General features: G+C 40.4%; 1 protein-coding gene across 2 annotated transcripts; it reads right to left on the reverse strand.

Annotated features, from left to right (window-relative positions):
- Positions 1-609: 609 nt before the first annotated feature.
- Positions 610-22,808, reverse strand: LOC115138614 (gamma-aminobutyric acid receptor subunit alpha-2-like). Of its 2 annotated transcripts, none has more exons than XM_065025746.1 (10): positions 22,724-22,808; positions 22,269-22,354; positions 21,514-21,635; positions 18,487-18,554; positions 15,645-15,865; positions 15,272-15,354; positions 11,894-12,037; positions 8,275-8,427; positions 3,833-4,035; positions 610-2,153 (listed from the first exon to the last, which is right to left on the reverse strand). In XM_065025746.1, exons 2-10 carry the CDS (start codon positions 22,337-22,339, stop codon positions 1,848-1,850), a joined length of 1,371 nt encoding a protein of 456 aa, XP_064881818.1. In that variant the 5' UTR covers positions 22,340-22,354; positions 22,724-22,808; the 3' UTR covers positions 610-1,847. The 2 variants fall into 2 exon arrangements, with proteins under 2 accessions (XP_064881818.1, XP_064881817.1); XM_065025745.1 differs by having other exon boundaries at positions 610-2,156.
- Positions 22,809-23,747: the final 939 nt, after the last annotated feature.

The raw sequence follows: 23,747 nt of genomic DNA on the forward strand, positions 1-23,747 counted from the left end.
CAATAGTTTAAAGGATGATGTCCTCACATGTCTTGTTATCTGATTAATCAGAGGGAAGCTCCAGGCTACTGTGTGAGAACGCTGACTAAATCCTTAATAGGGGAGCTCAATTCACCACCATTCATTGAGTCACTTCTAACGTTTCTGTATCGTATCTATTTGAAATGTTATGGTTGGAAAATCTCCACAATTTGGCACCTAATTACCATTGAAGAATTTTGATTTGTTATTTATTTAACCTTTATTTAACTAGGCAAGTCAGTTAAGAACAAATTCTTATTTACAATGACGGCCTACCAAAAGGCAAAAGGCCTCGGGCGGGGATGGGGGCTGGGATTAAAAATACAATTTAGGACAAAACACACATCACGACAAGAGAGACACCACAACACCATATAAATAGACACCTAAGACAACATAGGGTACCTAGTTGTTACAGCTCATGATAAATATTTTTCATTGGATTTGTTTTGTTATCGCTGCCATGTCAAACTGAAATGCCATTAATATGGTAATGGTAACTCACGGGACACCGCAAGAAACACCTGTTCAGTTCAAGGGGACTATGGCCGACCATGTAAAGCAACATATTTCACTGTACCTAGCCGGTGTGTGACAATAAACATGTATTTTTTTATTTTCTATTTTGTGCCACATCTTTAAATATACCAAATTTGTGTACAACACAGTAACAATTTCCACTAAACTACATATTTACTTACAACAGAAATGCCATGGTATAGTGCCCTCACCCATGGCTAAAACAGAAATGTGATCATATGATGGAGTTAAAAGAGTGATCAATAGAGACAACCTTGATGCCCTCAATCACACAAAATATACAAAAAAATAAGAACCCATGAATTAACTTAATTGTTAACAAACTATGCAATACTAAATAAAGTGTTACTTGATGAACTTGATATCACCAAATGTAAAGCATTTAACATGATGTATTTGGGTCCTTTGATCTACATCAGAGAAGAAGGCTACATTGCTCATGAAATTGGAAACAGGAAATCACGTACTTGATAAAGTCATTAAATGAATCTGTAAATACAAAACATCAATATTACATATTGACACACAGTACATTCCTGCAAGTTTCACTTACACTTTGTGTCCATTCACTGCCCTCTGTCAGTGTCTTAGAGCCTGTGAGTCATTACAAAAGCTACGATAAGAACAGTGAGCCTTCATCCATCCCTGAACTCATGGTGAGTCTAGCGGTGTACTGTAGGGACCTGCAGGATCAACACTCACTTGTGTGTACCTGTGTTCACTGTGTGATGATAAAATGGTGCAACATTTCCTTCCAATGTGTGAATTGAGACAATAAACATAAAGAAAAGCTCAAACGTGAACATGTACAGTATGTAAGATATGATGGGCATGGTGAGGGTTAATAATGGAACAAAAACAGGAAATTGGTGTCTGTGCTTTCTAATACAGGAGTCTTCAATAAAGGGTTATAATAACGATTTGGTCACTAGTTCTCGTGTTGATTGAATCATGGCAGTTGTTTTCTTTAAGGTTCATTAATCAGAACCTCAAATAGAAGTTAGATAAAGCATCAGAGGTTTCTTTCTTTATATAAATATAAAATCCTTACACCACTTTAAAGTTAATGTTAACCTCTTTTACAAGTATAAATGACAATTTAACTAGAAAATTGTTAAAATTTACCCGCCTATCTCCTTGTAATGAATGCACCTGCAATAGAAAGCAATCATACTGACTCCAGTGGATGCCACAGCTCCATGTAGCCTAACTCACACACAGATCCTCAGTCATGGGCCGGCAGCATAAAGTGAGTCCTGTCTCTTTGCAAAATAAATATTTTGTACTCATTTGGACGGGACCATGTCCTTTATGACTGGTTCTCTGTTCAGGTAGGTGGCCCAGTAGACCAGGTTGAAACCACCGAAGAGCACGGGGAACATAATCCGGGACATACGGTCGATTTTGCTGACGCTGTTGAAGGTCTTCTTGTTCTGCTCTGGCTTGATCTCTGGCTTGGCCTTGTTGGGGTCAGAGGTGGCGCTCTTGGAGATGGTGGGCAGACCACTTTGGTCCTTGGTGACGTTTGGGGCATAGTTTGCCACAGCAACAGCATAGGCGTTGTTCTTCTTCATGGCGGACGCCTCCTTCTTCTGCTGAGGAGAGAAATAAAATACACATTAGAGACTTTGGGGATGTTTGCAAGAAAATGAGAGGCACTAAAAGCAGGAGATACTCTGAGACAGTGTTATGACGGCTTCCTGATCCTTCAAGTGTTTGATTGTTACTAGATCATGGTGATGGTTTTCTCAGTACCTCTCACACAGCTAAGAGCTCACCTCAACAAGGTGTCAGACAGGGACTGGAGATCAAAAGTACAACACTCCACGTCTACTTGACTTGAGAGGCAATACCTCACAATGGGATTTTAATGTCACTCTGAGACACTGTAATAATTAGTCATATATGAAAATGGAGCACATCTGTTGTACAGTAAGTAGCCTATAGCTACTTCACAGTAATTATGATTCTGCCTTACTAACCATCAAAAAGTGTCTCATCTGTTAAATATCCTGTTAAACCTTATGGGTTTCATCTGAATATCAATTTGGATTGAAATCTACAGTACCTTTGAGGTCCTCAAGGAGTGTGAATCTCTTTGAAGTCTCTCATGACCATTTTAATTGGCCCCACTTGTCAAATATGTATTATGGCAGGATATATGTATGGCTACAACCAGCACAGATAATAATAGCTATTCTGAAGTAAAAACACAGCCATCACTTTCAATGTCACACCCATTTCTCTGAGTATGTGAGCTGTGGATAGAAAGTGTAATTATCAGATAGGCTGGGAAAAGAATGAGCTGAAATCAGAACTACTTACGGAATGTGATTGTTGCTGTCACATAATTATCTGGCTTAACTTGTCACGCCCTGACCTGAGATATCTGTTTTCTTTATATTTTGGTTAGGTCAGGGTGTGACTAGGGTGGGTACGCTAGTTTTGTATTGTCTAGGGTTTTTGTATGTCTAGGGTTTTTGTATGTCTAGGGTTTTTGTATGTCTAGGGGTTTTTGTAATTCTTTTGGCCTGATATGGTTCCCAATCAGAGACAGTTGTTTATCGTTGTCTCTGATTGGGGATCATATTTAGGTAGCCATTTCCCTTTGGTGTTTGTGGGATCTTGTCTATGTGTAGTTGCCTGTTAGCACTCGTTTGTATAGCGTCACGGTTCGTTTTGTTATTTTGTTAGTTTGTTCAGTGTTCATTCTTTAAATAAATAAGAATGTACGCATACCACGCTACGCCTTGGTCCGATCCTTATAACGAACGTGACATAACTGTATCAACTGTCTCCTCCTTGAGAGATCACAGATCCTTTCTGCCTTTCTCCTCTGCGTTTGAAGCACATACATGCAGTTCCCCATCTCCTTTTATCTTCCATTTCTTTCGTCCCTCCCTCTTTTAATAAAATACCGCTTTAGATTCAATATCTCAACATGGATATTCAACGAGGCGAACACTTCTGAGTACTAGACAGCTTGCTTTGAGTTGAATTCATCTACTTCTATGCTTCATCTTACATTTAATCTGTACATTAACTGAATGTATGATATTGTTCAAATTGTTATTTGTCTTAACAGCTGTTGTTCACTTGTTTTACACATGCCTCTTGTCACATCACCAAATGGAAACTGCAGTTAGTGAATTTCAGTAGAGTGATAAAGATGCAGTGTTCTTAACTCAAATGCAGGATTGCATGTGACACTCAATTTAATGAACAGCTCCAAGCACAATACGTCAGTGGTCAGTGTGGTTGCCATAGTTACCTTGACGTTCACCACACTTTTGCCATCCCAGGCCCAGCCTCTTTTGGTGAAGTAGTTGACGGTAGCAAACTCGATGAGGGCAGAGAACACGAAGGCGTAGCACACGGCAATGAACCAATCCATGGCCGTGGCGTAGGCCACCTTCGGCAGAGAGTTACGGGCACTGATACTGAGAGTTGTCATAGTGAGCACAGTGGTCACACCTGTGTCATTACAGGACAAGAAAACCAAAAGACAACAGTTCTTAGAAAATGTGGACCACAAGCTGATCAAAAATGTTGACAGTAAATTAATTTCAATGATTCACAATAGTGATTCCATCTACGGTAAGAGAAGAGTACTGTAGTACTTGTTTTTCTATTGTGTAAAAGACGGTATTTCCATCCACATTGAAAAAGCTTATTCTTGTGGAAGATTCTGTGGTATTTTGAGAAAGAAAAAATGCATTTAGATTACTGCATTGCAGGAGAAGGAGAAAGAACAAACAAACCCGGAAAACTTTTGCAGCAGACACATGCATATAATTAAACAGGGAGTTGTCCGTCATTTCCTCCTTCAAACCTCTATGACTAAGATGACACTGAAAGTGAAAGAATGGGGGTATTTCTTTCCCACATGGCTGCTGACGGATACGTTCTTTTGCTCTTTTTTCATTCCATTTGAGGGAACATGAAACTACATCAAACAACATCAAGCAGGCTAAGGGGGTAAAATAACAATCCCCCGATTGCGAGGATCAAACAGCCTGTGGGGATGTGTTTCAGAGGCTGGAAGTGGTACCTGCATTAATCATTTAACCAGGACAATACCACAGTCCGATATCATAAAACAGAGACAACAAGGAACAAGTTCTAAAAGAAACACTTTACTTTAGATGGCCTTTGCGTTAAGCCCTATCTAGCCATTCCCAACACCTAAATGACATGATACATGACAATGTTATCTATTAGCATGCTGATGGTAGACTTAGGGATCAATCTATAGTGCTAAAGGGCCAAGTTATAGCGTGATTGAAATGTAAAGGTATTTTCCGATTGATCCGATATACTCAGTGTTTACCATTAATGCAATCTCAGCGAACACGGTAACATTGCCTTTGGATTTAAAATGCGCTGTAGCGCGGATCTTCAGCACTACTATCACGACTCCCGCCGAAGTTGGCTCCCCCGCCTGTTCGGGTGGTGCTCGGCGGTCGTCGTCACCGGCCTATTAGCCGCCACTGATCCCTTTTTCTTTTCGATTAGTTTTGTCTCATTTGTTACACCTGTTCCTATTTTGTGTGTGCTGGATGTTTTTCCCTATTTTGTGTGTGCTGGATGTGCTTCCCTATTTTGTGTGTGCTGGATTTGCTTCCCTATTTTGTGTGTGCTGGATGTGCTTCCCTATTTAGTGTGTGGAACCCGCCCCTTTGTTGTGCAGGATTATTTAGATGTTCACGTTGTGTCGTTGGTGTTGTTTGTGCTCTGGACCGTGTTGCCTGTTGCCCGGGTCTCCCTACGGCCCTGCAGACTACGGAGGCTCTGTTTCCCCATGTCTTCCGGCACCACGGGGTGCCTGAGGACATCGTCTCTGATCGGGGTCCCCAGTTCATGTCCAGAGTTTGGAGGGCATTTATGGAGAGGCTGGGGGTCTCGGTCAGCTTGACCTCGGGTTTCCACCCCGAGAGTAATGGGCAGGTGGAGCGAGTAAACCAGGATGTGGGCATGTTTCTGCGGTCGTATTGCCGGGACCGGCCAGGGGAGTGGGCGAGGTATGTTCCTTGGGCAGAGCCCGCTCAGAACTCCCTTCGCCACTCCTCGACTAACATTTCTCCCTTCCAGTGTGTTTTGGGCTACCAGCCGGTCCTGGCCCCATGGCATCAGAGCCAGACCGAAGCTCCTGCGGTGGATGAATGGGTGCAGCGCTCAAAGGACACCTGGAAAGCCATCCAGGAATTGTTGAGACTGGCTGGGGAACGGCAGAAGAAGAGCGCTGACCAGCACCCCGTGTTCGCACCGGGGGACCGGGTCTGGCTCTCGACCCGAAACCTGTCCCTCCGCCTGCCCTGCCGGAAGCTGGGGCCGCAGTGTGTGGGGCCATTTAAAGTCCTGAGGAGGATAAACGGGGTGTGTTATAGGGTACAACTTCCTACTTATTATCGTATTAACCCCTCGTTTCATGTGTCTCTTCTCAGGCCGGTGGTGTCTGGTCCCCTAAGAAGGTGAGGTGCCTGGGGTCCCTCCGCCCCCTCTGGACATCGGGGGGTCCCTGGCGTACACAGTACGTACCATTCTAGACTCGAGACGCCGGGTGAGGGGCCTACAGTACCTTGTGGACTGGGAGGGGTACGGTCCGGAGGAGAGGTGCTGGGTACCGGTGGGGGACATTTTGGACCCTTCACCCCTGAGAGATTTCCACCGCCTCTACCCGGCGCCTCGCGTCAGGGGTTGGGGGGGGGGGGTACTGTCACGACTCCCGCTGAAGTTGGCTCCCCCGCCTGTTCGGGTGGTGCACGGTGGTCGTCGTCACCGACCTACTAGCCGCCACCGATCCCTTTTTCTTTACGGTTAGTTTTGTCTCATTTGTTACACCTGTTCCTATTTTGTGTGTGTTTGATTTGCTTCCCTATTTAGTGTGTGGAACCCGCCCCTTTGTGTTGCGGGATTATTTTGATGTTCACGTTGTGTCTTTGGTGTTGTTTGTGCTCTGGACCGTGTTACCCGTTGTTTTGGGTTGGTCAGTGTTTTGCGCCCTGCGTGTTGGGCATTTACTTTTGGTGCCGCATGAAAGTGCATCTTTCCCCTGGACCTCTCTGCGCCTGATTCCTCTCTACACACCTAGCCAGCCGTGACAACTACGGATTGAATCGAGCCCTTCCTGTTACAGTGTATTTGTGAGATATTTGACAGGAGAAAGTCAAACAACATTTGCAAGAAATTGTTTTCTTAATTGTTTATGTAATTACAGAGTGTGCCTTTATAGCATATTCATTACAACTTCATGACACCTGTTCATTCTTTCGGTGTAGAATGGGAAGGGAGAGAAGGAAGATGTGTACCAAATCACAATGAAGAGAACGAGAAATCAGCCACAGTTCTTTGGCCCCTCAGAAATGTCTGGATTTACCAGTGAGTATCTGAATATGAAATCTTTAATAACCTTGCACGAATAGATAGACTGTCTCAATGAGTGACTCACGAGGATTACCACTGAACATGTTCAGAATAGTAATCAATGTGTTCGATGCACTGGAAAACTGAGGGAGAATTGTGAACAGGTTAAAAGAATAGACTGAAAGTACTGCAGTTGTTGAATGTGTATGGTGAGTTGACCCCAAAATGTCAACAATAAGAAAAGACCAAGCTCATAATATAAAAGTATTCAAAGAAAAACAAATCTGTTCCATTAATGGGTAGACTATCTCTTAAAATTGCAGAAACGTATAGAAACTATTCTACAATCATTTTAACCAAAATCAAAGCATATAAAGAGAAAATGGTTCAAGTGTTTTTATATGGGGGCTGTTTAGTTGCAACCAAGGGCATTTAGAATAAGTGATCCTTAATACGCCTGTGGTCTGTCTTTACATAATTAGCCCTGATTATATGAGGGGAATCTACATTATGGAGCAGACAGAGATAGTGTATAGAAGCCCCTCGTTAGAGACCTCAGGCATCAAATGGGATATACTGTATGGGTCTAGGCTTTTTAAAACTTTGCGGTAGACTGGGCTTCTTGTAATAAGCATGCTGAGGGCTCGTCAGTGTGACCTCTTGGTTTGCTCCCCTCGTCTGTGATGCCCTGGTAGTGTTTTAATCCCAGCCCCCATCCCCGCAGGAGACCTTTTTCCTTTTGGTAGGCCGTCATTGTAAATAATAATTTGTTCTTAACTAACTTGCCTAGTTAAATAAAGGTTCAATAAAAAATAAATACATAAACAATTACCCTGTCAGATTTAACACCCCTAATTACGAGAGACTAGTTCAGTCTGAGCTTCTACACTTCATGGGGCTCTCTGTACAGTATGTGCATCATGTGACTACAAATCAAAGAAAAATGTTGAACAAGCTCTGATATACGAACAGGTGTTTGACCTGACTGTAGAGTAACAGGTGTTTGACCTGACTGTAGAGTAACATGTGTCTGACCTGACTGTAGATTAACAGGTGTTTAACCTGACTGTAGATTAACAGGTAGGTTTTTGACCTGACCATCTAACAAGCATTATTTGAAAATTGGAACATAGGATGTGTTTGACTTGACCATCAATGTGTTTGACCTGACCATTGAGGAGCACTCGTGACCTAACCACTAAAGAGCAGAGACGACAGTGGAATAATATGTTTTACTTGACTACATGGGAAAACATATTCTGCCTGACTGAAGACAAAATCTTGTGGCAGTAATTGCTATCTGCTATGAGTAAATAATTGTGTTTGAAAGCGATGATTTGAAGTGCTCACCAAAGACAGTTCTGGCGGGTACAGACTCTCGGTTGAGCCAGAAGGAGACCTGGGAGAGGATGACGGTCATGATGCAGGGCAGGTAGGTCTGGATCACAAAGTAGCCAATCTTCCTCTTCAGGTGGAAGTGGGCCGTCATGACAGTGTATTCACCTGCAGAGAGGGAATGAGTATAAAATATACAGATGAGAATGTGTGTGATAATTTTATCTTTTTACACAAGTGGTTAAAGAGATTGTTGTCTCTGCTCAGATCCAGTAGTGGCTACTGGTCTAGACTAGGGTTGAATGCTGGGAACCCGGTTACCGAGATTTACCATGATTTACTGCCCAAAACCACTCCCTTTTCCCATGATAAATAACTGCGAGAAACCGGTAAATTATTTATATGAACAGCATGATGTGAAATGGAACTGTTAAATTATATGCAAGGTCTTCTCTACAACCTCCGCATGATGAATCATCAACGCTCACGGTGGGGACAGACAGCCCATCTCAATTGAAGGGCAGTTCACAATGCACGTATCTCTATTATCTCATTATGGTAACTTTTTTTCTTGTGACAGGTAGGACAAACATTTTGCAGCATAGTCTATATTATAAAGAACAAATGCACATATCATTGACCCATCTCCATCTGGCTTTCAGTGGTCACCTTGTTTTTTAATTGTAAAGATGTTTTTTATTGCAGCTGAATAGTTTTAAAATAGACTATTAATCGAATATCATTGCTTTAAATCAGTGCACGTGTGAGCACTCTCTCGCAGTCTTTCTCTCGCTCCATCAAATCCATTCAAATTGCATCACAGATAATCCTGTTCTAGATTGATATACTGTACAGTGCATTCGGAAACTATTCAGACCCCTTGACTTTTCCACATGTGTTACTTTACATAGCTTTATTCTAAAATAGATTCAATTAAAAGTATTCCTCCATAATCTACACACAATACCCCGTAATGCCAAAGTGAAAACAGGTTCTTAGAAAGATGAGCAAATTTATGAATAATACAAAACAGAAATACCTTATTTACAATGCAGTATTAGCCTTATATTTATATAATTAATGATGGATAATGCATAATAAGCTTCTAATTTATAGCCTTCCTCTTGCTCAATACGCAAACACCTGTGCTCCGCTGGCCTCTCCTTAAAAAACGCTGCTTAGCTCTTGGCGTCCCATGGAGGAAAAGCTAGACTAGAATAGCTTGCTGGATATTTTTTTTTTCTCGCATTTCTTATACCAATAGATTATTTGAACAGGTGTGCAAGCTCGCATTTGCTGAATGTTAAATACTGCAGCCAACAGTGTGCCAACAATACAGCCAACAATACAGCACACAGACAGCGTGCTGAAGAAGGTGCAACAGTACATCTTCAACCTCAGGAGGCAGAAGAAATTTGGCTTGGCACCTAAAACCCTCACAAATATTTCCAGATGCACAATTAAGACCATCCTGTCGGGCTGTATCACAGCCTGGTACGGCAACTGTACCGCCCACAACCGCAGGGCTTTCCAGAGGGTGGTGCAGTCTGCCCAACGCATCACCGGGGGCAAACTACCTGCCCTCCAGCACCCACACAGCACCTGATGTCACAGGAAGGCCAAAAAGATCATCAAGGACAACAACCACCTGGGCCACTGCCTGTTCACCCTGCTATCATACAGAAGACAATGTCAGTACAGGTGCATCAAAGCTGGGGCCGAGAGACTGAAAAACTGTTTCTATCTAAATAGCCATCACTAGCACATTAGAGGCTGCTGCCCTATATACATAGACTTGAAATCACTGGCCACTTTAATAATGGAATACTAGTCACTTTAAAAATGTTTACATATTTTGCCTTACTCATCTCATGTGTATATACTGTAATCTATCCTATTCTACTGTATCTTAGTCTGTGCTGATCTGACATTGCTCATCCAAATATTTATATATTCTTAATTCCATTTCTTTACTTTAGATTGTGTGTATTGTTAGATATTACTTAGATATCACTGCACTGTTGGAGCTAGAAACACAAGCATTTCGCTACACCCGCAATAAACACATGTGACACATTTGATTTCATATATGTGTCAGACTACGAATTGTACAAATAGGCCCTATTAGATTTCAAAATTCAAATCAAAATTCTATATCCTATATTTGGCCCCATGTGCTCCACCAGAATCCCATGTTCTCCTCTACTTTATCATGGTTTAACATACAGTATAATACAATACAGTACAGTAATACAGTTCACACTAAAAATGATTAGCCTACTGGAGCTAGTTTAATTTATTTACCCAGGAGAGCATATAGTTAGCTACATCTATGAGTTTTTATGTTTTTCTGTCATGCTTAATGTTCAGTAGCCTATGTCATACAGTACTAGTCAAAAGTTTGGACACACTTACTCATTCAAGGGAGATCATCCGTTCACCTACTCTGCGTCTCACAAAGACACTGGTCTAATGTCCATTGCTCGTGTTTCTTGGCCCAAGCAAGTCTCTTCTTATTAGTGTCCTTTAGTAGTGGTTTCTTTGCTGCAATTCGACCATGAAGGCCTAATTCACGCAGTCTCCTCTGAACAGTTGATGTTGAGATGTGTCTGTTACTTGAACTCCGAAGCATTTATTTGGACTGCAATTTCTGAGACTGGTAACGCTAATGAACTTTATCCTCTGCATCTTCCTTTCCTGTGGTGGTCCTCATGAGAGCCAGTTTCCTCATAGCGCTTGATGGTTTTTGTGACTGCACTTGAAGAAACTTTCAAAGTACTTGAAATTTTCCGCATTGACTGACCTTCATGGAATGTCGTTTCTCTTTCCTTATTTGAGCTGTTCTTGCCATAATATGGACTTGGTATTTGACCAAATAGGGCTATCTTCTGTGTACCAACCCTGCCTTGACACAACATAACTCATTAGGAAATGAATTCCACAAATTAACTTTTAACAAGGCACACCTGTTAATTGAAACGCATTCCAGGTGACTACCTCATGAAGCTGGTTGAGAGAATGCCAAGAGTGTGCAAAGCTGTGCAAAGCTGTCATCAAGCCAAAGGGTGGCTACTTTGAAGAATCTCAAATACAATATATATTTTGATTTGTTAAACACTTTTTTGCTTACTACATGATTCCATATGTGTCATTTCATAGTTTTTTGACTGGTTCTGTATATATATTGGATAACGACACAATAATTTGGGCTTTTTTGGGGCTTGGGCTCATTAAAGGTCTTTAAAGTAGGGCTCATTAAATGTCTTTAATATATAGCTCATCAGGCTCAGGTAGCATCAGGCTTGAATTTTTGATCAAAGCTCGAATCAAATCCAAACATAAGCCTATTAATATGCTTTATAATGCTTTTGAATGACACTTTCGGTTTTGGCGGGAAATACCGGGTTACCCGGGAGAACAGTGATTCATTCTCAGGATGGAACATTTGTAAAATACCGGGAAAATATAACTTGAAAACTCACACTCACTGCTAAGAGTCAAAATACTATTACTAGTGAGTGTAGTTTTTCATTTTCCAGTTGATTTGCCTTTCCAACCCTTCACCCAAAGAGTTTTGTTTAAAGAATATTTGATTTGAGAATGCTAAATCTCGATCATTCTGGTCTAGACTTACCAGTGCTTGATTTAATGGTCTCTGTCCCCACAGTTTGTCCCTGAAGGCGATACTGGTTCAGTCTGGATCCATCTGGTGCTACCTCCACTGACGCTGATGCGTTTCGGGTCCAAATGTACGTCACCTCGGCCATTGTGTAGGCATCTGCAGACAATAAATGTCCATTCAGTTCACACTACATAACAAGGGACAGATAGTGATTATGAGGGCCTCTAAAGAATGAGAGATGAATAGAATAACTCCCCATCTACAAAGAATAGTAGGCTTTCAACTAGGAGAGAAATTCAATCACAATTAAATGCAAAACAGCCAATATTTTCTGATAGAAGATCGATAGAACCTGGCAGATAGGTCTTTGTAGAGAGGCACATGATATTGCTGTTTATGAAAATCCCGATATAATGAAGCGGTCCCTTAATCCTGGCAAAGAGAAGGTCTGGACCACATTTTCAGCCGTTTAAAGGTCAGGTTTTTCTTGACCTTTTCTTGTACAGCAACAACCCGCACTAGCTTTTTATAGTGGAACTTGACTCGTGAACTCAGAATGAATCCAATTAACCTGCCAAAACTAGACGTTTCAGTCTCACAGGCAACCAGTTAAACATAGCTACAACCAGCTAAACATAGCTACAACCATCTAAACATAGCTACAACCAGTTAAACATAGCTACAACCAGTTAACATAGCTACAACCAGTTAACATAGCTACAACCAGTTAATATAGCTACAACCAGCTAAACATAGCTACAACCAGCTAAACATAGCTACAACCAGCTAAACATAGCTACAACCAGCTAAACATAGCTACAACCAGTTAACATAGCTACAACCAGTTAAACATAGCTACAACCAGCTAAACATAGCTACAACCATCTAAACATAGCTACAACCAGTTAAACATAGCTACAACCAGTTAACATAGCTACAACCAGTTAATATAGCTACAACCAGTTAAACATAGCTACAACCAGTTAATATAGCTACAACCAGCTAAACATAGCTACAACCAGTTAAACATAGCTACAACCAGTTAACATAGCTACAACCAGTTAACATAGCTACAACCAGTTAATATAGCTACAACCAGCTAAACATAGCTACAACCAGCTAAACATAGCTACAACCAGCTAAACATAGCTACAACCAGCTAAACATAGCTACAACCAGTTAAACATAGCAACAACCAGTTAACATAGCAACAACCAGTTAACATAGCTACAACCAGCTAAATATAGCTACAACCAGTTAATATAGCTACAACCAGTTAATATAGCTACAACCAGTTAACATAGCTACAACCAGCTAAACATAGCTACAACCAGTTAATATTGCTACAACCAGTTAATATAGCGACAACCAGTTAATCAATCTACAACCAATTAACATAGCTACAACCAGCTAAACATAGCTACAACCAGCTAAACATAGCTACAACCAGCTAAACATAGCTACAACCAGCTAAATATAGCTACAACCAGTTAATATAGCTACAACCAGTTAATATAGCTACAACCAGTTAAACATAGCTACAACCAGTTAATATAGCTACAACCAGTTAATATAGCTACAACCAGTTAACATAGCTACAACCAGTTAATATAGCTACAACCAGTTAAACATAGCTACAACCAGTTAATATAGCTACAACCAGCTAAACATAGCTACAACCAGTTAACATAGCTACAACCAGTTAATATAGCTACAACCAGTTAAACATAGCTACAACCAGTTAATATAGCTACAACCAGCTAAACATAGCTACAACCAGTTAAACATAGCTACAACCAGTTAACATAGCTACAACCAGTTAACATAGCTACAACCAGTTAATATAGCTACAACCAGCTAAACATAGCTACAACCAGCTAAACATAGCTACAACCAGCTAAACATAGCTACAACCAGTTAAACATAGCAACAACCAGTTAACATAGCAACAACCAGTTAACATAGCTACAACCAGCTAAATATAGCTACAACCAGTTAATATAGCTACAACCAGTTAATATAGCTACAACCAGTTAACATAGCTACAACCAGCTAAACATAGCTACAACCAGTTAATATTGCTACAACCAGTTAATATAGCGACAACCAGTTAATCAATCTACAACCAATTAACATAGCTACAACCAGCTAAACATAGCTACAACCAGCTAAACATAGCTACAACCAGCTAAATATAGCTACAACCAGTTAATATAGCTACAACCAGCTAACATAGCTACAACCAGCTAACATAGCTACAACCAGCTAACATAGCTACAACCAGTTAAATATAGCTACAACCAGTTAAATATAGCTACAACCAGTTAATATAGCTACAACCAGCTAACATAGCGACCACCAGCTAACATAGCTACAACCAGTTAAACATAGCTACAACCAGATAAACATAGCTACAACCAGTTAAACATAGCTACAACCAGTTAAACATAGCTACAACCAGTTAAACATAGCTACAACCAGCTAAACATAGCTACAACCAGTTAATATAGCTACAACCAGCTAACATAACTACAACCAGCTAAACATAGCTACAACCAGTTAATATAGCTACAACCAGCTAACATAGCTACAACCAGTTAATATAGCTACAACCAGCTAACATAACTACAACCAGCTAAACATAGCTACAACCAGTTAATATAGCTACAACCAGCTAAACATAGCTACAACCAGTTAATATAGCTACAACCAGCTAACATAACTACAACCAGCTAACATAGCTACAACCAGCTAAACATAGCTACAGCCAGTTAATATAGCTACAACCAGCTAAACATAGCTACAACCAGTTAACATAGCTACAACCAGTTAACATAGCTACAACCAGCTAAACATAGCTACAACCAGTTAACATAGCTACAACCAGCTAAATATAGCTACAACCAGCTAAATATAGCTACAACCAGCTAAACATAGCTACAACCAGCTAAACATAGCTACAACCAGTTAATATAGCTACAACCAGCTAACATAGCTACAACCAGCTAACATAGCTACAACCAGCTAAACATAGCTACAACCAGTTAATATAGCTACAACCAGCTAACATAGCTACAACCAGCTAACATAGCTACAACCAGCTAACATAGCTACAACCAGCTAAACATAGCTACAACCAGTTAATATAGCTACAACCAGTTAATATAGCTACAACCAGCTAAACATAGCTACAACCAGTTAACATAGCTACAACCAGTTAACATAGCTACAACCATCTAAACATAGCTACAACCAGTTAACATAGCTACAACCAGCTAAACATAGCTACAACCAGCTAAACATAGCTACAGCAAGAAAAAATGTTCTGCCGCTAGCTCAATCGGTTCTTTACAGAGTAAAATAAAAGCAAAAATGGGGAGATAAGCTTACAGCTGCCAAACTTCAGTGGACAGGAGTGGGAATCCATGGGGAAATCTTCAAGGTGCATGGGACATTCTGCCTGGACCGTTAACCTGAGTAAATATACAACGACACAAGAGTTCACATCACACCAGAACCTCACAGCTATTCTCACAGTGTTGTTGTTTTATTATGCAACCTTGTTTCCTTTGAATGGCCTCATCACTCCTTGTTTTCAGGCCATGCTGAGACCATGTATTGTACATGTGGTTTTCATAGGGTGACTCTGCCTGCCTGTACAAAAGCAAGTAGATCTCGATGCTGGCGTGGGCTGCTGCACTGACATCACCTTGTCTGAGACCTGAGGACAGCTCTGTTAGCTCTCTAATGAAACTAAGGATACCTCATGGTGTACAGCAGTGTTCCATCCTCCATGATCCGGAGCAGTTTGTTGGGCATGGTCATGTTGTGAGCCACAGATTTCTTCCCGTTGTGGAAAAAGGTGTCGGGCGTCCAGATCTTACTGGCCATCAGGTTGTTCAGCCGCAGGATGTTCATGGGCCCGTTGAACTTCAGCCGCTCATCAATCCAGCTCTGACGGAAGAACACGTCCACAGTGTACTCCTGACACAGAGAAGAGGACAAAAGACCGTAGCACAGGTTGGGGTTTTGGTAATGCCCCCCCCCTCCATCACAATATGTAATGAAGAGACTGGAATGGCAGAGGTTGTTATTAAAACATATTTAAACCTACAGCTGCATGTGTTTTGAATAATTAGAATGAAATCCACTTTTATCACCTGGTCAGGCAAAATAAATAATTTTATTGTCTAGAGATTTCTAGTACAATAGTAATAATGGTTAGTTGTGTCTCACACACAGAGACAGAGAGACAGAGAAACACCACTATCAGAAAAATACTATCAAAGCAGAGTGATGGCCCAAGAGTGAAATTTTCCACCTTGAGTTAGAAAGATCCTCTGAATTAATTATACATGTGTCATTTCTTCTTCTTTTTTAAGGTGCTGGCTCGGTGGCGACCATTTCCCCTCTTCTTTATGGTTTAAATATTTGAGAGCAGGCTGAAATGAAGGGCTGAGAATGGAGGGCCGAGAGGGTGAGGGAGGAAACTGAGAAAAGCTTTTAAAGTCCCAGAAGGTACGAAACTGGAGCTTGGAGAACAAGGCCAAAGGAAAGGATGAGACAAAGAGAAACAAAAATAATGAGGGACTGATATAAGGAGAGAGTGAAGACTGAAAATGATGAGTCTGGTGGTAGTGTGTGTGTGTGTGTGTGTATGTGTGTGTGGGGGGGGGGGTCTAGCAGGATGCTACCTAAGAAAATAATTTCCCCATTATAGTTCACCTGGGTTTCCAATGGCAACAAAGACAGACAAAGACAGAAGCAGTAGTGATGCTACCCCAAAATCACATGAAATGTTGATGGAACAACCTCAATTTAAAGGGTTAGTCCATGTCCTACATAAAATGTACGTGAAATATATTACATACAGTTGAAGTCGGAAGTTTACATACACTTAGGTTGGAGTCATTAAAACTCGTTTTTCAACCACTCCACAAATTTCTTATTAACAAACTATAATGTTGGCAAGTTGGTTAGGACATCTACTTTGTGCATGACACAATTGTTTGCAGACAGATTATTTCACATATAATTCACTGTATCACAATTCCAGTGGGTCAGAAGTTTACTTACACTAAGTTGACTGTGCCTTTAAACAGCTTGGTGGCATGGCTTTAGAAGCTTCTGATAGGCTAATTGACATCATTTGAGTCAATTGGAGGTGTACCTGTGGATGTATTTCAAGGCCTACCATCAAATTCAGTGCCTCTTTGTTTGACATCATGGGAAAATCAAAAGAAATCAGCCAAGACCTCAGAAAAAAAATTATAGACCTCCACAAGTCTGGTTCATCCTTGGGAGCAATTTCACAACGCCTGAAGGTACCACGTTCATCTGTACAAACAATAGTACGTAAGCATAAACTCCATGGGACCGCGCAACCGTCATACCGCTCAGGAAGGAGAAAGGGTTCTGTCTCCTAGAAATGAACATACTTTCGTACGAAAAGTGAAAATCAACCCCAGATCAACAGTAAAGGACCTTGTGAAGATGCTGGAGAAAACAGGTACAAAAGTATCTATATCCACAGTAAAACGAGTTCTATATCGACATTACCTGAAAGGCCGCTCAGCAAGGAAGAAGCCACTGCTCCAAAACCACTATTAAAAAGCCAGACTACGGTTTGCAACTGCATATGGGGACAAAGATTGTACTTTTTGGAGAAATGTCCTCTGGTCTGATAAAACAAAAATAGAACTGTTTGGCCATAATGACCATCATTATGTTTGGAGGGAAAAGGGGGAGGCTTGCAAGCCGAAGAACACCATCCCAACCATGAAGCACGGGGGTGGAGGCATCATGTTGTGGGGGTGCTTTGCTGCAGGAGGGACTGGTGCACTTCACAAAATAGATGGCATCATGAGGTAGAAAAATTACATGGATACATTGAAGCAACATCTCAAGACATCAGTCAGGAAGTTAAGGCTTGGTCGCAAATGGGTCTTCCAAATGGACAATGACCCCAACCATACTTCCAAAGTTGTGGCAAAATGGCTTAAGAACAACAATGCCCTGACCTCAATTCTATAGAAAATTTGTGGGCATAACTGAAAAAGCATGTGTGAGCAAGGAGGCCTACAAACCTGACTCAGTTACACCAGCTCTGTCAGGAGGAATGGGCCAAAATTCATCCAACTTATTGTGGGGAGCTTGTGGAAGGCTACCTGAAAAGTCTGACCCAAGGTAAACAATTTAAAGGCAATGCTACCAAATACTAATTGAGTGTATGTAAACTTCTGACCCACTGGGAATGTGATGAAAGAAATAAAAGCTGAAATAAATCATTCTCTCTACTATTATTCTGACATTTCACATTCTTAAAATAAAGTGGTGATCCTAACTCACCTAAGACAGGGAATTTTTACTAGGATTAAATGTCAAGAATTGTGAAAAGCTGAGTTTAAATGTATTTGGCCAAGGTGTATGTAAACTTCTGACTTCAACTGTATATCAATATACAGTATATTGTTAAACATAAGCTTATATCAAAACAATTAAATAAATAATGAAATACTGTGTTCATAAATAAAACAAGCTGAATGTATTTTACTAAAGGCTGTGTCACAGTAGTTCATATGTATAATACCTAGTATAACACTTACCATGTCTGTGTCTGACACTGGACCGAAACTTGTGACATAAATATCCGTCTTCACCTCTGTCACCCGATCTGTAAAATATACAGATTTAATCTAGTTTGATATGATATTTTTTTCACTAAATTGCAACAACCCTTTTGAATATTTCATTCATGTTTTATATGCATCTTTGTAGGTATATCTGCTCATACATTAACAAGGCATCCACTCGCAAATCCCATGTTAAGAAATGTCATGTTTCTGAGAACTGTGACGTACATCTGGAAAGAGATGTGGTTGAGAACAATCCAGTCACTGAAAGCCATGATTTCACATTAATTTTAGATGACTGCTGTCATGGCAACGCTTTATCCACGATGCCACATTTACAGTACATTCGTCCTCTTTCCTCAGACTCCCCCATGGATGGTGCCAAGGGAACACACACTCCTGTTTAATCTGAGTGAGAAATCACACTCCCTCTCCTCACTGCCCTTCAGACATTTTAGGAGTATCTCAATTGGCTAAAGTGGCCTCCGTTCCTGGTGTCCAACTCTCCATACACTAGGAATGAATCTGACCTCTACTGCCTGACACTAATGCTTTTGTCATCTTTATAAATATCAGTAAAAGCAATAGTGGATGTCTACCAAGTGGGAGCTACATATTGATGGTGGGTAGGGTGAATTAATGCACTCCTATATGATCTAAAAGCAATAGCCCAGAAAAGGCTCACTCCGGCTGACATTTGATACCTAGTGAAAAACACAATATAATCTGTTACTAACATCATCAATAGACACTTATAGAAACGCAAGTGTCCACAAAAACTCAGGCCATTACACACATTCACAAACACAGCCACACTCACAAAGAATATGGGGAAGGAACAGCAAACAACTGCCAAAACAAAAGTGCTCAAGCAGCACCCCAGTGATGAGTCACACTGAGTAAATGTGGAGTAAAAGTGCTACTGAGTTCTTGACAGGCCATAGTTAGGCTACACCACCATCCACACTATTACTGAGCTTGACAGTAGTCCTATTTAGTATAGCCCCCTCAACATTCCAGTCTTATATTGCCATTCTCTATGAAGAACATTGACTGTTACTCCTAATTAAGCTGAAAAATGCATGTCATCAACCACTAGCTAACTAGTTGGAGATGGGAATGACTTGTGGCTATACAACTTTTGAGTGTTAGTATGTCAGTTTCAAATCAAGCTTTCTATAGGGCCCTATTCAATCTAAACCAAAATCCGTAGGTTTTTCCAGTGAGGGGAAAAAACTTATACCAGGATGCTGTTTGGATTACACAGTATTATCCAATGAAATCATGTTTCAGTTTACACTTGTGAATGTGTGGACAGGGTGTAACATCAGTGGAGCCCTATGTTACCTCAACCAGTGTTTTAAATCCCATTATAACTTTGTTTTTTGTATTCTTTGTAATCTCAATGCCCCAGAATTAATGCCTTTTTTCTGTCTGTTATGAAGTCATTTACTGAGCTTGTGAAATTTCTTCTTAATTAAGAATTGATGTCAAGAGTAAAAAACAAACAGAAGCAATGTATTTCGAATTACACTAAATTGTCTACAACTACCAGCCTTGATTTAAGACAACTCCAAAACTGGGACCTAAACTGATTCTAAAAACTCAGTGAAAAAAAAGAACATTTTCCATAAATAAATCAGTACTTTCCCAGTACACATCTGGTGAATCTGTCTTCAATCAGATTCCCATTAGACCAAATAACTCTACTGCCTAACTCTAATGCTTCTATCATCTTTAAATAATATCTACAACTAGATAAACATCAACATAAATCATAGCACCTTGTGGGCTATTTCAAGGATCCATGAAAAGTTAAAACAGCATTAAGTTAAATCCTCATTAAACAAGCCAATGAAGCATATTCAGCCACACCAATGCCTTCAGTGTAGGCTGTACTGGGAACCGTGAAAGGCTACAGTATAACCATCATCGGTCATCTTTAACGGACCAGATATTATAAATGACACCACTCACACCTAGGGATATACTTCGGCTGGCGCAAGTTCCAAACACGTTAGTTTGCCATTTAAACATGTAAGAACTGGCGTTCTGGCATTTTCCACCCCATGCGCCAGGTTCAGCAATTTGCCTGTCTAGGATCAGGTCACTTGCACTGAGGTGGGAGGGGTGGAAATATTTGAGGTGTGTCCTTGAAAACATGCGCAAAAGTGACAATTTCATGCAGAGCAGGTCTTAGCGGTAATAAGAGTGGAGATGTGCCCATTCCCTCAGTGATTGGTGTTTTTTTTTGTCCTGCCCAATGCGTTCGCCAAGTAGTCAAATTTGGTTTTTAGAAGTGGGAGGACATAATTATTATTATAAAAAATATATAATTTGTTACTTCTGGATGGGAATTTTCAGTAAAGCCTAATGACTGTCATGTCAATCACATTTGTACATTATCTTTTATATTTTTTTATTTATTTAACAGAACTCCCTTGATGTGACTAAGACTATAGACTTAGCTGTGTACACCTTGTCCAGTGTCTATACTGCTCATCAGAACTGGAACAAAGGGAATAGCTCTTATATCTTCTGTTTACCAGATAATACAGCATGTCTGTAAGGTTGTCCTGGTGATAAGGGGGATGCACATGCAAGCTCAAACGTATTCTGACATGCCAGACAAGTTATATGTTTGTGTATATATATATATATATATACAGTATATAAACAAGCTTGAAAAAAGAAAATGTTTAATCTCAAAGTAATGTAAAACTTAGAATAAATATATCCTGGAGTGCTATTGGGTAGGCAGGCTTTTGTTCCAGCCCTATTCGAACACACCTGATTCTACTAATCAAGGCCCTGCTGAGCAGATGATAAGCAGAATCAGGAGTGTAAGAGCAGGGTTGGAGTACAACCCTGCACACCCAGTATCTCTCCAGGAAGAGGGTTGGCCATCCCTGTTCCAAAGTTGATTGAATTTAAAAGCACTTTAAAAACGCTTCATTTCGATTGATTTGATACGATAAGTATGACATGTTAGCTGCTCACCTCCAAGTCCAGGTCGTAATCGGTTGTCATAGCCATCCAGAAGGCGGTCCAAGATCCGGGTGAACAGAGTGATGTTGTTTTTGAAGGCCTCTGAAGCATATGCAGACGATTCCACTATTGATCTAAGTAGGAGAAACATAAATTATTGTGAGAGAGATGTGTGGGGAAAATTAATTGAAGTAACAAATATGTAATTCAGTCAACCTCTCTGCCAACTTCCTCTTAATAAGATCAATGTGTGTTATTTAATTCATGTGGCTCAGTTTGTTTCGTACAAAGACAACAATCCTCACTCTCATTAGTTCACTATGGAATAGACAGTTCCACTTCGCCAAAGAAAGTTCTGAGCATTTCCGAAGAGAAACTGGAAGATACCAAGGAATTGTGCGTCAATCAAATTATCACATCACTGAATTTCCCCCCATTCATTAATACCAATCTTCTAACTCCCTGGAGCTGTGCGTAATCTTTACCCTCTCATTTACACGTCACCGCGCAATTGGTGTTTGAGCTCTCCACACAAATTGTGCCATCGTGTTATCACGCTTTTTTGGTGTGCAAAATAGCATTTTCACGGCAATAACAGCTATATTCCAATCTAAGAACCATTTAGATCGGCGAAAAGCTATCGAGGCGATATAGAACGCGCAGACAAATGTGCAACAGTGTTCTTAGTAAGCACAATCACTGTGTATTGTTTTTTTCTACTGATTTCTATACTGTATATATATATTTGATAATACAACGAAACTTACCTTGACTGCCACAGTACCATCAACGAGAAGAACACCGCTAGATAATGCGATAAATCCCATCGCTCTCTCATTGCTGAAATCCAAACCTACAGAATCGGATGCCCAATTAAAGGTAATATTCAGAGCACGAAATTCCATTCATGAAGACATTCGATTCAAATGCTGTGCAGTGCCATTAATTCTGAATTATTGCCTTTTGTTAACAAATTCATGTAAACGATTTATATAAAAACAAATGTCTATCCAAAATCTAAAGTAATCGTGCGCTTTATAGCCTACATGCATACTTCAAAGTTGATGGCAACGTGCAAATAAAAATTATTTCAACCACTTCATAAAAAAACAATAGGCCTATACATTTTTAAATAACTTATTGATGTTATTGAAAACTCCATTATTATTTGCTGGAATGAGGAGCAACTAGATTTTTGGAAACGTTTTGGAAATCTCCAAACCTTCAAGGAAACTGTCGCTTTGGTCGCAGCAAAACAATAAGGCGGGTTGACAACAAGGCAACCTGACTAGTGCGAGGGATCTCCTTGTGATTTTCTTCTGACAACCCAGATGTAAAGTTGCGCACAAGAGCGCTGGGCATCAACTAAATTACACAACAGGGATGTGGGAATACATCCGGAGTGGATGTAAAGATGATAAGGACGAGTTTGACAATATTTAAAACCCTGGGAATCCAAAACACCGATTGTAGATACTGTCCAGCCGTATACAAGTGCCGTGGTTCACGGATAAATTCGTTTTTGGCTCCCGCCTATAACCTGTAACCATGCACACGCGCGCCCAACTCCGTGTGTCTCGAAAGTCTGATGAAGACGAGCAAAACAGATGTACTAGGTCCTATTTATAGCTTCCACGCATTGACCGCCAGAATAAATCCCAGATTTTATATCAAATTAAATGGATGAAAGTTCTGTAAAAGCTGCTTTCTCTGCAACCAAAATCGCATCACTACCCGTGTAGAAACTATAACTGGTTTTATAAAGTGTAGCTGGAAAGATGCGAAGATGTTATGGGCGGCACTTTTGATGCGCTCACATGCGGCGTCACTTACCTCAGAAATGTATACTGTATGTCCTATATGCAGTAAACCTATAAATTTAAGCCTGCGAATTCTGGCCTTGTCTTTTAGATTTGCAACACGTTGTTAGAGTTCAGTTTATTTTCAAGACGACATTATAGTCACCATGCAAATAGCGATTAAATGTGTGCTTTCATGTGGGAAAGTTTTTTTTTTATTGTTTAAATAAATGTATGTTTAAATATAAAGTAGTGGAATAGTTGATACAATGACTGAAAAAATGGAGGAGGGGGACATTAGGCTACTCAGTGATGGAGAAAAATAAATAGCTGGTGCTCAGCTAACTCCGAAGAGGAGTGTAAAGCTCCTATGTAAATGTCATAATGTCCATGTGATTGAATAATCGCCATTGATGATATAACTAACTCATGATGATAGTCACTTCC

The sequence above is a fragment of the Oncorhynchus nerka genome, linkage group LG12, assembly GCF_034236695.1.
Source record: "Oncorhynchus nerka isolate Pitt River linkage group LG12, Oner_Uvic_2.0, whole genome shotgun sequence".
Classification (NCBI taxonomy): domain Eukaryota; kingdom Metazoa; phylum Chordata; class Actinopteri; order Salmoniformes; family Salmonidae; genus Oncorhynchus; species Oncorhynchus nerka.

What these genes read in the sequence shown, in the direction of transcription:
- LOC115138614 (XM_065025745.1), bottom strand. Translation starts at nt 22,339, where the DNA reads ATGAGAGAGCGATGGGATTTATCGCATTATCTAGCGGTGTTCTTCTCG. An exon ending in CAGTGTCAGACACAGACATG is followed by an intron (nt 15,866 to 18,486) that starts GTAAGTGTTATA and finishes TCTCTGTGTCAG; the next exon opens with GAGTACACTGTGGACGTGTT. An exon ending in ACACTGCTGTACACCATGAG is followed by an intron (nt 15,355 to 15,644) that starts GTATCCTTAGTT and finishes ATATTTACTCAG; the next exon opens with GTTAACGGTCCAGGCAGAAT.